This window comes from Scyliorhinus torazame, chromosome 4 (genome assembly GCF_047496885.1).
Source record: "Scyliorhinus torazame isolate Kashiwa2021f chromosome 4, sScyTor2.1, whole genome shotgun sequence".
NCBI lineage: Eukaryota > Metazoa > Chordata > Chondrichthyes > Carcharhiniformes > Scyliorhinidae > Scyliorhinus > Scyliorhinus torazame.
In genome coordinates this window covers 181,621,776-181,635,229 of record NC_092710.1, presented here as the reverse complement: position 1 = coordinate 181,635,229, position 13,454 = coordinate 181,621,776, and the positions used below count along the sequence as shown (strand labels likewise).

Sequence of the window (13,454 nt, the reverse complement as noted above, 5' to 3'; positions counted from 1 at the left end):
AAAAAAAAAAAAAAAAAAAGACTGGAGTGCGGAGGTGGCGAGAAGGAGGGCGAGCTTTAATCGGGCCAAGGCGGTGCTTCATAAAAGGAAGATAAAATTTGGAATGCTGCAACCGGCAAGACTGTGGGTCACATATCAAGGGAGGCACCACTACTTTGAGACGGCGGATGAAGCGTGGACTTTTATTGTAGAAGAAAAACTGGAATGAGTGGATTATTAAAAAGAACGTTTGGACAAAGTGGTGGGGCGAATGTGGGGGGCGAAGAGGGGTTTTATGTTCTAATCCTGCGGTGTGGTAACTTTTCTCTCTCCCACAGGGGGTGATGGGGGGAGGTGGGGAGGGAGAGGAGATGGGGCGTTGGCCATGGGGGGCGGGGCCAAGGGAGAAGCGCGGGCTTGGCTCCCGCGCTATGATAATTATGGCGGGAATAGAGAAGCAGGAAGGAGGGGGCGTCGCACGGTGCGAGCCGTGGTCACGGGGGGAAGCCGAGGTCAGCCAGAGTTTGCTGACTTCTGGGAGCAACATGGGGGGAGTAATTACGCTAGCGGGGGGTCTAGCGGGGGGGGTGGGAGGGGGGAATTACTGGGTTGCTGCTGCTGGGGAAAGGGGGGAGCGGGTACGGGAGAGGATGGGCGGGGGGGCACCGCCTGGGGGAGATACAGCTGCGTGGGAACTGGGTGAGAAGCTGGAAAAAGATGATGGCTAATCGGCAAGGGGGGGGGGGGGTGGGAAGCCCCCCAACTCGGCTGATCACGTGGAACGTGAGAGGGCTCAACGGGCCGATAAAGAGGGCACGGGTACTCGCACACCTTAAGAAACTTAAAGCAGATGTGGTTATGTTACAGGAAACGCACCTGAAACTGATAGACCAGGTTAGGCTGCGCAAAGGATGGGTGGGGCAGGTGTTCCATTCGGGGCTAGATGCGAAAAACAGGGGGGTGGCTATATTGGTGGGGAAGCGGGTAATGTTCGAGGCAAAGACTATAGTGGCGGATAGCGGGGGCAGATGCGTGATGGTGGGTGGCAAACTACAGGGAGAGACGGTGGTTTTGGTAAACGTGTATGCCCCGAACTGGGATGATGCCAATTTTATGAGGCGGATGCTAGGACGCATTCCGGACCTGGAGACGGGAAAGCTGATAATGGGGGGAGACTTTAACACGGTGTTGGAACCAGGGCTGGATAGGTCAAAGTCCAGGACTGGAAGGAGGCCGGCAGCAGCCAAGGTGCTTAAAGATTTTATGGAGCAGATGGGAGGTGTGGACCCGTGGAGATTCAGTAGACCTAGGAGTAAGGAGTTCTCGTTTTTCTCCTATGTCCATAAAGTCTATTCGCGCATAGACTTTTTCGTGCTGGGTAGGGCATTGATCCCGAAGGTGAGGGGAACGGAGTATACGGCTATAGCCATTTCGGATCACGCCCCACACTGGGTGGACTTGGAGATAGGGGAGGAAACAGGAGGGCGCCCACCCTGGAGAATGGACATGGGACTAATGGCGGATGAGGGGGTGTGTCTAAGGGTGAGGGGATGTATTGAAAAGTACTTGGAACTCAATGACAATGGGGAGGTCCAGGTGGGAGTGGTCTGGGAGGCGTTGAAGGCGGTGGTTAGGGGGGACCTGATATCAATAAGGGCACATAAAGGGAAGCAGGAGAGTAAGGAACGGGAGCGGTTGCTGCAAGAACTTTTGAGGGTGGACAGACAATATGCGGAAGCACCGGAGGAGGGATTGTACAGGGAAAGGCAAAGGCTGCATGTAGAATTTGACTTGCTGACTACAGGCACTGCAGAGGCACAATGGAGGAAGGCACAGGGTGTACAGTATGAATATGGGGAGAAGGCGAGCAGGTTGCTGGCACACCAATTGAGGAAAAGGGGAGCAGCGAGGGAAATAGGGGGAGTGAGGGACGAGGAAGGAGAGATGGAGCGGGGAGCGGAGAGATTGAATGAAGTGTTCAAGACATTTTATAAAAAATTATATGAAGCTCAACCCCCGGATGGGAGGGAGAGAATGATGGACTTTTTGGATCGGCTGGAAATTCCCAAGGTGAAAGAGCAGGAAAGGGTGGGACTGGGAGCACAGATCGAGGTAGAAGAAGTGGTGAAAGGAATTAGGAGCATGCAGACGGGAAAGGCCCCGGGACCGGACGGATTCCCAGTCGAATTTTATAGAAAATATTTGGACTTGCTCGCCCCGGTACTGACGAGGACCTTTAATGAGGCAAAGGAAAGGGGACAACTGCCCCCGACTATGTCTGAAGCAACGATATCGCTTCTCTTAAAGAAGGAAAAGGACCCGCTACAATGCGGGTCCTACAGACCAATTTCCCTCCTAAATGTGGATGCCAAGGTCCTGGTCAAGGTAATGGCAATGAGAATAGAGGAATGTGTCCCGGGGGTGGTTCACGAGGACCAAACTGGGTTTGTGAAGGGGAGACAGCTGAACACGAATATACGGAGGCTGTTAGGGGTAATGATGATGGCCCCACCAGAGGGTGAAACAGAGATAGTAGTGGCGATGGATGCCGAGAAAGCATTTGATAGAGTGGAATGGGATTATTTGTGGGAGGTGTTGAGGAGATTTGGTTTTGGAGAGGGGTATGTTAGATGGGTGCAGCTATTGTATAGGGCCCCAGTGGCGAGTGTGGTCACGAATGGACGGGGATCGGCATATTTTCGGCTCCATAGAGGGACAAGGCAGGGATGCCCTCTGTCCCCATTACTGTTTGCACTGGCGATTGAGCCCCTGGCGATAGCGCTGAGGGGTTCCAAGAAGTGGAGGGGAGTACTTAGGGGAGGAGAAGAACACCGGGTATCTTTGTATGCGGACGATTTGCTACTATATGTGGCGGATCCGGCGGAGGGGATGCCAGAAATAATGCGGATACTTGGGGAGTTTGGGGATTTTTCAGGGTATAAATTGAACATGGGGAAGAGTGAGCTGTTTGTGGTGCATCCTGGGGAGCACAGTAGAGAAATAGAGGACCTACCGTTGAGGAAGGTAACAAGAGACTTTTGTTACCTGGGGATTCAGATAGCTAAGAATTGGGGCACACTGCACAGGTTAAATTTAACGCGGTTGGTGGAACAGATGGAGGAAGATTTCAAGAGATGGGATATGGTAGCCCTGTCAATGGCAGGGAGGGTGCAGGCGGTTAAGATGGTGGTCCTCCCGAGATTCCTCTTTGTGTTTCAGTGCCTCCCGGTGGTGATCACGAAGGTTTTTTTTAAAAGGATTGAAAAGAGCATCATGGGTTTTGTTTGGGCCGGGAAGACCCCGAGAGTGAGGAAGGGATTCTTACAGCGTAGCAGGGATAGGGGGGGGCTGGCACTACCGAGCCTAAGTGAGTACTATTGGGCCGCTAATATTTCAATGGTGAGTAAGTGGATGGGAGAGGAGGAGGGAGCGGCGTGGAAGAGATTAGAGAGGGCGTCCTGTAGGGGGACTAGCCTGCAGGCTATGGTGACAGCCCCATTGCCGTTCTCACCGAGGAACTACACCACAAGCCCGGTGGTGGTAGCTACACTGAAGATTTGGGGACAGTGGAGACGGCATAGGGGAAAGACTGGAGCTTTGGGGGGGTCCCCGATAAGAAACAACCATAGGTTTGCCCCGGGGGGAATGGATGGGGGATATGGAATGTGGCAAAGAGCAGGAATAACGCAACTGAAAGATCTATTTGTGGATGGGAAGTTCGCGAGTCTGGGAGCGCTGACCGAGAAATATGGGTTGCCCCAAGGGAATGCATTCAGGTATATGCAACTGAGGGCTTTTGCGAGGCAACAGGTGAGGGATTTTCCGCAACTCCCGACACAAGAGGTGCAGGACAGAGTGATCTCAAAGACATGTGTGGGGGATGGTAAGGTGTCAGATATATATAGGGAAATGAGGGACGAAGGGGAGACTATGGTAGATGAACTAAAAGGGAAATGGGAAGAAGAGCTGGGGGAGGAGATCGAGGAGGGGCTGTGGGCGGATGCCCTAAGTAGGGTAAAGTCGTCGTCCTCGTGTGCCAGGCTAAGCCTGATTCAGTTTAAGGTATTACACAGGGCGCATATGACTGGAGCGCGGCTCAGTAAATTTTTTGGGGTGGAGGATAGGTGTGCGAGGTGCTCGAGAAGCCCAGCGAATCATACCCATATGTTTTGGTCATGCCCGGCACTACGGGGGTTTTGGATGGGGGTGACAAAGGTGCTTTCAAAAGTAGTGGGTGTCCGGGTCGAACCAAGCTGGGGGTTGGCTATATTTGGGGTTGCACAAGAGCCGGGAGTGCAGGAGGCGAGAGAGGCCGATGTTTTGGCCTTTAAGTCCCGAGTAGCCCGGCGCAGGATATTGCTAATGTGGAAGGAAGCCAAGCCCCCGGGGGTGGAGACCTGGATAAATGACATGGCGGGGTTTATAAAGCTAGAGCGGATTAAGTTCGTCCTAAGGGGGTCGGCTCAAGGGTTCACCAGGCGGTGGCAACCGTTCGTCGAATACCTTGCGGATAGATAGATGGAAGGGGAAAAAGAAGGCAGCAGCAGCAGCCCAGGATTTGGGGGGGGGGGGGGGGGGGGGGGGGGGGGGGGGGGGGGGGGGTAACTTGTGACAAGGCAGTTGCCAATTAGGGCTAGTTTTCATTTTTGTTATTTAATATTTATTCATTTTTTGTTTTTTGTTTATATAAAATAGGTCATTGTTATTTGTGCTGTTATAATATTGTGTAAAGGATACACAATGTACTGTGTTGGTTGACCAAAAATTTTCAATAAAATATTTATTTTAAAAAAAAGACATGTTGGTGGGGGAGAGGCGGGGCCAATTATATATCCTTTAGAAATCAGTGTGTGCAGGATGGGAAGTCATTGCTAGGAATGATCTGACTGTGAATATACATGAGTGGAACTAAGCAAGTACAGTCCGACTGAACTGTACAAGAGATGATAGGTATCAGGGGGGAATTAGGTGATTGAATGTGTAGATAAGGAAGATAGTTCACAACTGTCATTGTAACAGCTGTAATTTTTTTTTTTAAATATGTTTATTCAGATTTTCCAACAAAATGTTAACAAACCGCCCCCCCCCCCCCCCCCCCCCAGCATAACAAAAAGAAAAAGGAACACAAACACAACAATCGAAAATAATACAAAACTTATACATTGGGTTGCCCCCAGATATAGCAACCCCCCCCCCCCCATGACATTCAAAGGTACCCTTGGGGAAGCCCTCCCCCCCCCACCCACCCAAATACCCCCCTCGAAAGAGACCCCCCCCCCGTCGGGTTGCTGCTGCTGCCCTCCTCCTAACGCTCCGCGAGATAGTCTAGGAACGGTTGCCACCGCCTGAAGAACCCCTGCACAGACCCTCGTAGGGCAAACTTTATCCTCTCCAGCTTAATGAACCCTGCCATGTCATTTATCCAGGCTTCCGCACTGGAGGGCTTTGCGTCTTTTCATAGTAGCAAGATCCTCCGCCGGGCTACCAGGGACGCAAAGGCCAGGATACCGGCCTCTTTCGGCTCCTGCACTCCCGGCGCATCCATTACCCCAAATAGTGCCAACCCCCAGCTCGGCTTGACCTGGACTTTCTCCACCTTGGACATAGTCCTCGCGAAACCCCTCCAGAACCCATCCAGTGCCGGGCACGACCAGAACATGTGGACGTGATTCGCTGGGCTTCCCGAGCACCTCCCAAACCTGTCCTCCATCCCAAAGAACCTACTCAACCTTGCCCCTGTCATATGCGCTCTGTGAATAATCTTAAATTGTATTAGGCTGAGCCTGGCGCAAGAGGAAGAGGAATTAACCCTACTCAGGGCATCAGCCCACAGACCCTCATCTATCTCCTCCCCAAGCTCCTCCTCCCACTTGCCCTTTAACTCCTCTACCGAGGCCTCCTCCTCTTCTTTCATCTCCTGATAGATCGCCGAAACCTTGCCCTCTCCGACCCATACACCCGAAATCACCCTGTCCTGAATCCCCTGTGCCGGGAGCAACGGGAATTCCCTCACCTGCTGCCTCACAAACGCCCTCACTTGCATATGCCTGAACGCATTTCCCGGGGGTAACCCAAACTTCTCCTCCAGCGCCCCTAGGCTCGCAAACGTCCCATCTATAAACAGGTCCCCCATTCTTCTAATCCCTGCCCGAGGCCAGCTCTGAAACCCCCCGTCCATCTGTCCTGGGACGAACCGATGGTTCTCCCGAATCGGGGACCACACCGAGGCTCCCATCTCACCCCTGTGCCGTCTCCACTGCCCCCAGATCTTCATCGTTGCCGCCACCACCGGACTCGTGGTGTACCTTGTCGGCGAGAGCGGCAGCGGTGTCGTCACCAGCGCCCTCAGGCTCGTGCCCCTGCAGGACGCCATCTCCAACCTCTTCCACGCCGCCCCCTCTCCCTCTATTACCCACTTACGGATCATCACCACGTTAGCTGCCCAATGATAGCCACACAGATTCGGCAACGCCAGCCCTCCCCTGTCCCTGCTATGCTCCAGAAAGATACTCTTTACCCTCGGGGTCTTATTTGCCCACACGAAACCCATGATGCTCCTACCTACCCGTTTAAAAAAGGCCTTGGTAATCATAATGGGAAGGCACTGGAACACAAAGAGAAACCTCGGGAGGACCATCATTTTAACCGACTGCACCCTGCCCACTCGCGAGAGTGGCAGCACATCCCATCTTTTGAAATCCTCCTCCATTTTCTCCACCAACCGCGTCAAATTAAGTTTGTGCAGGGCCCCCCAACTCCCAGCCACCTGGATCCCCCAAGAACCGAAAGTTCCCTTCCGCCCTCTTCAATGGTAGGTCATCTATCCCCCTTCCCTGGTCCCCTGGATGCACCACAAAGAGCTCACTTTTTCCTACATTGAGCTTATACCCCGAGAAGTCCCCAAACTCCCTTCGGATCCGCATGACCTCCACCATCCCCTCCACTGGATCTGCCACATACAGCAACAGGTCGTCGGCATACAGCCACACCCGATGTTCCTCTCCCGCTTGGACCAATCCCCTCCATTTCCTGGACTCCCTTAGTGCCATGGCCAAAGGCTCAATTGCCAATGCAAACAACAAGGGGGACAGGGGGCACCCCTGCCTCGTCCCTCGGTACAGCCAAAAGTACTCCGACCTCCGCCGATTCGTAGCCACACTCACCACCGGGGCTCTATATAGCAACCTGACCCAGCTGATGAACCCCTCCCCGAACCCAATCCTCCACAGCACTTCCCAAAGATACTCCCACTCCACCTGGTCGAAGGCCTTCTCCGCGTCCATAGCTGCCACTACCTCCGCTTCTCCCTCCACCTATGGCATCATAATCACGTTGAGGAGCCCCAGCACATTAGTGTTTAGCTGCCTGCCCTTTACAAATCCCGTCTGGTCCTCATGGATCACCCCCGGGACACAGTCCTCAATTCTCATAGCCAGCACTTTTGCCAGCAACTTAGCATCTACATTGAGGAGCGATGTCGGTCTATACGACCCACATTGCAATGGGTCCTTGTCCCGCTTCTGGATCAGAGATATCAGCGCCCCGGACATTGTCGGGGGCAGGGTTCTCCCCCCGCTCTTGCCTCATTGAAAGTCCTCACTAGCAACGGGCCTAGCAGGTCCACATATTTCCTATAAAACTCAATTGCTCGATAGAACAGTATGTTAGTAAATTGCAACTTACAGCAAAAATGGTGTTTTAGGCTCATATCATTACAAAATACAATAAATGGAATGATAACTACTTCTTCCTCTCAAATCATATTATCATCAGGTTACCTGTGAGAGTCAGAGATATGGACACATTCAGCATGCTCTTCGTCTATGAAATATTCAATCTACTGTGATGGGAACTCGGCGCGATTCTCCGACCCCCCACCGGGTCGCAGAATCGCCGGGGGCAGCGTGAATCCCGCCCCCGCCGTGTTGCGAATTCTCCGCCACTGGAGAGTCGGCGGGGGCGGGAATCACGCCGCGCCGGTCGGCGGGAATCCCCCGGCGATTCTCCGGTCCGCGATGGGCCGAAATCCCGCCGCTGTCAACCCACGCCAGCCGGCGTGGATTGAACCACCTTTGGGACGGCGGGACACGGTGGCGCGGGCGGGCTCCGGGGTCCTGGGGGGGGGCGCGGGGCGACCTGGCCCCGGGGGGTGCCCCCACGGTCTCCACCATGGCGGAGGTGGAAGAGACCCCCTCCACTGCGCATGCGCGGGGATGCCGTGAGCGGCCGCGGACGGTCCCGCACATGCGCCGCACGGCAAAGTCATTTCCGCGCCAGCTGGCGGGGCACCAAAGGCCTTTCCTGCCAGCTGGTGGGGCGGAAATCAGTCCGGCGCGGGCCGAGCCCCTCAAGGTGAGGGCTCGGCCCCTCAAGATGCGGAGAATTCCGCACCTTTGGGACGGCGCGATGCTGGACTGATTCGCGCCATTTTTGGCACCGGTTGGCGGACATCGCGCCAATATCGGAGAATCCCGCCCTCTATTTTTAGAATAACTAGGCCATTATTTTCATCTGAACTGATTCCCAGGCCTGCTGCTTGTCGTGAAAGTTAATGCAAATTCAAACTGTTCTTGTTCAATCAAATTTTCTAGGTTTCATCCAGAAGTAGCATTTTGCATGTGTCCTCTAATATCAATTAATTGATTTACGACTGCATACATATTTGTACATGGATGGACAGGTTTTTGTAAAGTCCTGAAGCAATCCAGGTTTCATTAGAATGAAATTCCATTGTAATGCTGTTGACAAAAGAAGTTTTTCACTTTTTCTTCAGGGTGTTTGGTTTCCCAGTCCATTACACAGATGTCTCCAATATGAGCCGCCTTGCCCGACAAAGACTTCTCGGAAGATCCTGGAGTGTTCCTGTCATACGTCACCTGTTTGCACCACTGAAAGAATATTTTGCCTGTGTTTGAAAACAAAGAAGACAAAGGAACTTATTAAAAGAAAGGAAAGAAATTAATTTACTCCAAGGAAAAAAGTCGCATTCTGTTAGATGTTACTTAATTTCATTATTTTAAATGTCATCCTTTTTATCCTATTTAATTTTTTTAAATGTTTTTAATTTTCAGCTATTTTAATGGGTGATTTTGTAATTTTTGTTTATGTTGTATTCAAGCTGTACTTGAGATGAGGCTGTTCAATCCTTTGCAGCACTGGGAAAATGACAATTTTGCCTTGTGTAGGTGGATAGGAGCACCAAGAAGAAGCTGGATTTGAACAGAGCCTGCAACATCAAGTCAGCCAGCTGAGCCTTGCCTTACCAGCATCATATCTGGTATCTATCTCGAGCAAAAAAAATCAAAGCTACATACAAATACTATACAATACTTCAGGTGCCTCCAACCAGAAACCACGAAGAAACAGTACATCAGCTGCCAGTACCTCTTATTTACAATACACTGATAGTTGTTCGAAAAAGGTACTACTGTGCAACAATTTCTGCAATGGTGCTTTTACAAAAGGTGATTGAAAACATCAGCTCTGATGTTGCCTTACCGTTTACAAGAGGCAGAATTGTAAAATAATCAGGAAAGAGCAACATTTAATGTTGTCGAGGTGGTCTTTAGTGGCTTGAGTGTGAAAATGTGGTAATGTTTTCATACGCTCAAGAAGTCACTTTTAAGGACTTTTGCCATGACTGTAATTTTTCTATCATGTTTGTACAATAAGAAAAAATATATAACAGAAAATGGTGCTTTTTTCTTAAGCTTTCATCCTTGGGCTAAGGCCTGGTGCTTACTTAACAGGTCACTTATAGGCAGCACAAATAGCCAGCCAACATGCAGTGATGTTTTTGGTCATCCAAAACTAAATGACAGGCTGCAGTTTTTTACTGAAGGACTGATGAATTTTTTACATCTGTGTTTTCCTTTTTTTTGGTTGATTTTTAAAAAAATTCCTAAGGGGTCTCTTTTATACCAGGACATACCCCTCCTTGTAGCTGCATATAATCAGGTACAAGTCAATACAGTGCAGCTTGATGGTGTAATTTTGCCTCTTTTCTTTTTCTTCCTTTGTTTCCATTTCCTTCCTTATCCTTTGGCTTTTTTTTGTTAATCTACGTTTTTTTTGTTGTTTATAAGTTGTTTATGCGAATCGTATTTCTGCTGTCAGTACTTGATCAAACACAGCCGTCAACTTTCCTTGAAGCAGTTGTCGATTCATATGGTGCTACACATTTTTTTTCTGAAATACTGAAAGAAATCTGCTATCTTGACAATGATTTATCAAGTTCTCATGGTCAAGGAAAAGCACTATTATTTTACTCTTTTAAGAAAAGAAAAATGCATTTTAACTTTGTACTTGAAAAGAAAAAAATCAGTTTCATGTGTTTTAGCCTAGACAGTGCCGTAGTTGGTGCTTATTTGTGGGAATCATGTATTCATATTGAAGACAATGTAGTAAATTTGCTAATACTTTTACTGTTACATATGTATTTGCTTGATCCCCAGCAGCAGTGCATTTTCTTTCCACATTCCACGCAGCAAACAGTATTTTTGGTTTTATTTCTTCATTTTACTGTCATTATAACTTTGATAATATTTATTGACAATGTGCATTTCAAAGTTAAGAGATTTCACTGAAGGTTGTATTTCAGTGAATATTGTATTACTGTGTATTGCTCGTGACATAGCTGTATATGGAAAAGGTCAGTACGTGCAGCAGATGTAGCAGTCAACCTCCACCCCATTTCCAATGCCCAAAATGCTCCTTTCTCATGTACTTGTGCTGGAGAACACTTGAATAAATGTATTGTTTTTTTGTGCAAAGTGTACACAGTTGTGTATCAGTTCGTTGTGTATTCTTTTGTTCTTCTAGTATATTGTTTCTTTCTACTGTAGATCCAGTTGGCTGACATCTAGGGGAAAAAAATCACCCATCTGTGTGATTCGATTCCCTTAAATTAATCAGTTAGCTGAGTAGGTGCTTTGCTGCTGAGGAGCAAAAAGAAAATTCCAGTAGTTTTATTCAGAAACAGCCAGCTTATTATATTGGCACACTAGAAAAAAACAGTTTCTAGTACTGTTTGTGAACGTTTTCAGATTCCCGTATTTCCATTTCTCACATGATGAAGGAACTCTGCTGTCCTGAAAGCTAATGTATTTCAGACGCGTGCATCTGATCCAATAAAAGGAATTATATGCAACACTTTGGCCAGTTTACTCAGAAACCAATCCTCTGCCTAGTGTTCGAAACTGTGTGCTGCTGTGTTGTGGGGAAATCAAGCTTATAACACTGCATTTTTTTCACCACATGGGTGGCCACATTTTGCTGCCTCCTTGCTTACCTGCTAACTTCATTGTGGACATGTTTCCCAGTACAAATGGTCCCAGGTGCGTCACATTATCCAGAGTACTGAGTTGCAAAGTGCTGATATAATTAGACAATACACTTATTGTACAATCAGCATAAAATTAAATAGTGAAATGTTGAAGTTAAAGATGACCTGTGCGAATCTGTTCCTTTGGAGCAGTGTTTGCCTATAGTTGGGGAAGCACTTTTTAACTGGTAACAACTTGAAGGACTAAACAGCTCTTTGTTTTCCCTACTCTTCTGCAGCATCCACTTTTGTTGTCAGAAGGGAACATTTATGCCAATAAGACTAAGAGCTTCTCATAAAATGTATATCCAAGTAACATCCCAATTAGGACAATTAGTACAGATTAGTATCTAATTACGAATACTTGTTCAGTTTAAAAAAAAATGGAGGGCTGGGGGAACTCTTGATACTCCAGTAGCCAGCGGATATAAGGCCCCACCCCCTTAATGATATATTTTTCTATTTATATTCTCTCCCAATTTTTACCATTTTTCCCTAACATGACTGCTCACCTCTATGCTGCTTTTCTTCAGCTAGGACAGTGGAGAGCTCCAAGCTGTGGCTTTATCCATAAATTATACTACTATGCCTCTATCTTCAGCTAAGAATCAATGTGCAATTATATGGGATGAGTCATCTCTTCATCCTCTAGTAAAATTGAAAATTGTACTTCTTTGAGGCACTCACTGAGATGCCAATTGAAAAATAGTTGAGTTCATCCAGTTTAAGAAAGGAGATTCAAGCGATATTAATGCTTTTGATTTGAACTTGTAGTCTCTGCATTTTAATGTGTTCTAAGCATCTTACTAAAGCAGCTTCTCTGCTGCAATGGAAGAATACTTTTCATAAGGCAAGTTTGAACAAAAGTTTTGTTTGCTTGTATTAGGGCTGCTCAGTATGGCATTTTTGAGCTGCATTAAACTCCAGCGCAATGGAGGAAAAAAGCAGTATAAAAGCTCCCCACTCAAGGTTCCCTCCTGTTATCTGATCCTAGAGCAGCATTTCTCCACAGCTTGAAACTGTCCCTTCCTCCCCAATGAAGAATGAAGCATAATGGTGCTAAAGGGTGGCAACTGTAAGGATCTAACGGGGGAAAGAGGTACAAAATATTTTTTTAAATGCTTAAAAAAGTACTCAGTACATAAAAATCTAGCTGTGATAAATTTGGAGTCCATTCTGGAGCACATTGTATCACACCAGGGTTAATGGCAACTCCAGTGCACAGAAAAACTATTTTAAAGGGGCACTGATGTCACAAAAACGTATTTTGAGAAACCTTTTTTTTGTTTACAAACACCTAATGAAATTGTTAATTGTCCCCAAAAAAATCACTGAATCATTCGTTCATCATTCATGATTCAAAATGGTGCATGCCTATTTTCTCTCGCCAAACAAAAAAAGGTTTGCCAAACACTTTTTCATGAAGCCAGTATCCCTTTAAATGTTAAAATGAGGTATTCTCTCATCTCTTTCCTTTAATATATATACCCCACATCCATCATTGATATTATGATTATATAAGGTGTAACCCTGCTATGTGACTGTTACTGTAAGGATGGTTAATGTAACTGCTCAAAATTTATACTGGTACATTTATTTGTGACTGTATGTCTGTTAAACCTCAATAAAATGTTATACAAAATTGCACTGCTAAGCAACACCTGTATGATTGCCTTCAGTTTGTTAGCTCTGTGGTAACTATGCTCACTGCATTAATTTCATTATTGAGAAAAGCACAATGAACCTCTGAGTTTAATCATATTTTCTACATAATGTACCAAAATTATGCTCTTATTTTATACAGAAAAAATGGATCATACAAGATCTAACTGGGAAAAAAGCTGTTTTGAATTCCTATTTTTATTGCAGACCAATTACACATTACAATGATACAAAGTTCTGACATGATTTTAATAAGTTCTATGTGATGTACCATAAAATTAAACAAAAATATAAGTGAAGCTAAATAGCGAAACTATTCTGAAAAATTAGGCTTAACCTTCAATCAACTGGATGATTCCAGCCAGATACTTTACAGTCAAACAGCTTAAGATCCTTTTCTAAGATTATCAATCAAAATCTAAATTTGCCATTCATTAGCGGGTATTTCTAGTCCTAACACATTATACTCATTTGAGTTAACCAAATAAAC

The 13,454-nt window shown here is 47.3% G+C and overlaps 1 protein-coding gene across 11 annotated transcripts in view; it reads left to right on the top strand.

The window, feature by feature from the left end:
* Positions 1-12,968, top strand: part of dnmt3ab (DNA (cytosine-5-)-methyltransferase 3 alpha b) — an 846,991-nt gene extending 834,023 nt beyond the window's left edge. For all 11 annotated transcript variants that reach the window (XM_072498950.1, XM_072498942.1, XM_072498948.1 and 8 more), the window contains one exon: positions 8,753-12,968. In XM_072498950.1, coding sequence (XP_072355051.1) covers positions 8,753-8,894 — 142 coding nt within the window. In that variant the 3' untranslated portion in view covers positions 8,895-12,968. The remainder of the gene's footprint in view (positions 1-8,752) is intronic.
* Positions 12,969-13,454: the final 486 nt, after the last annotated feature.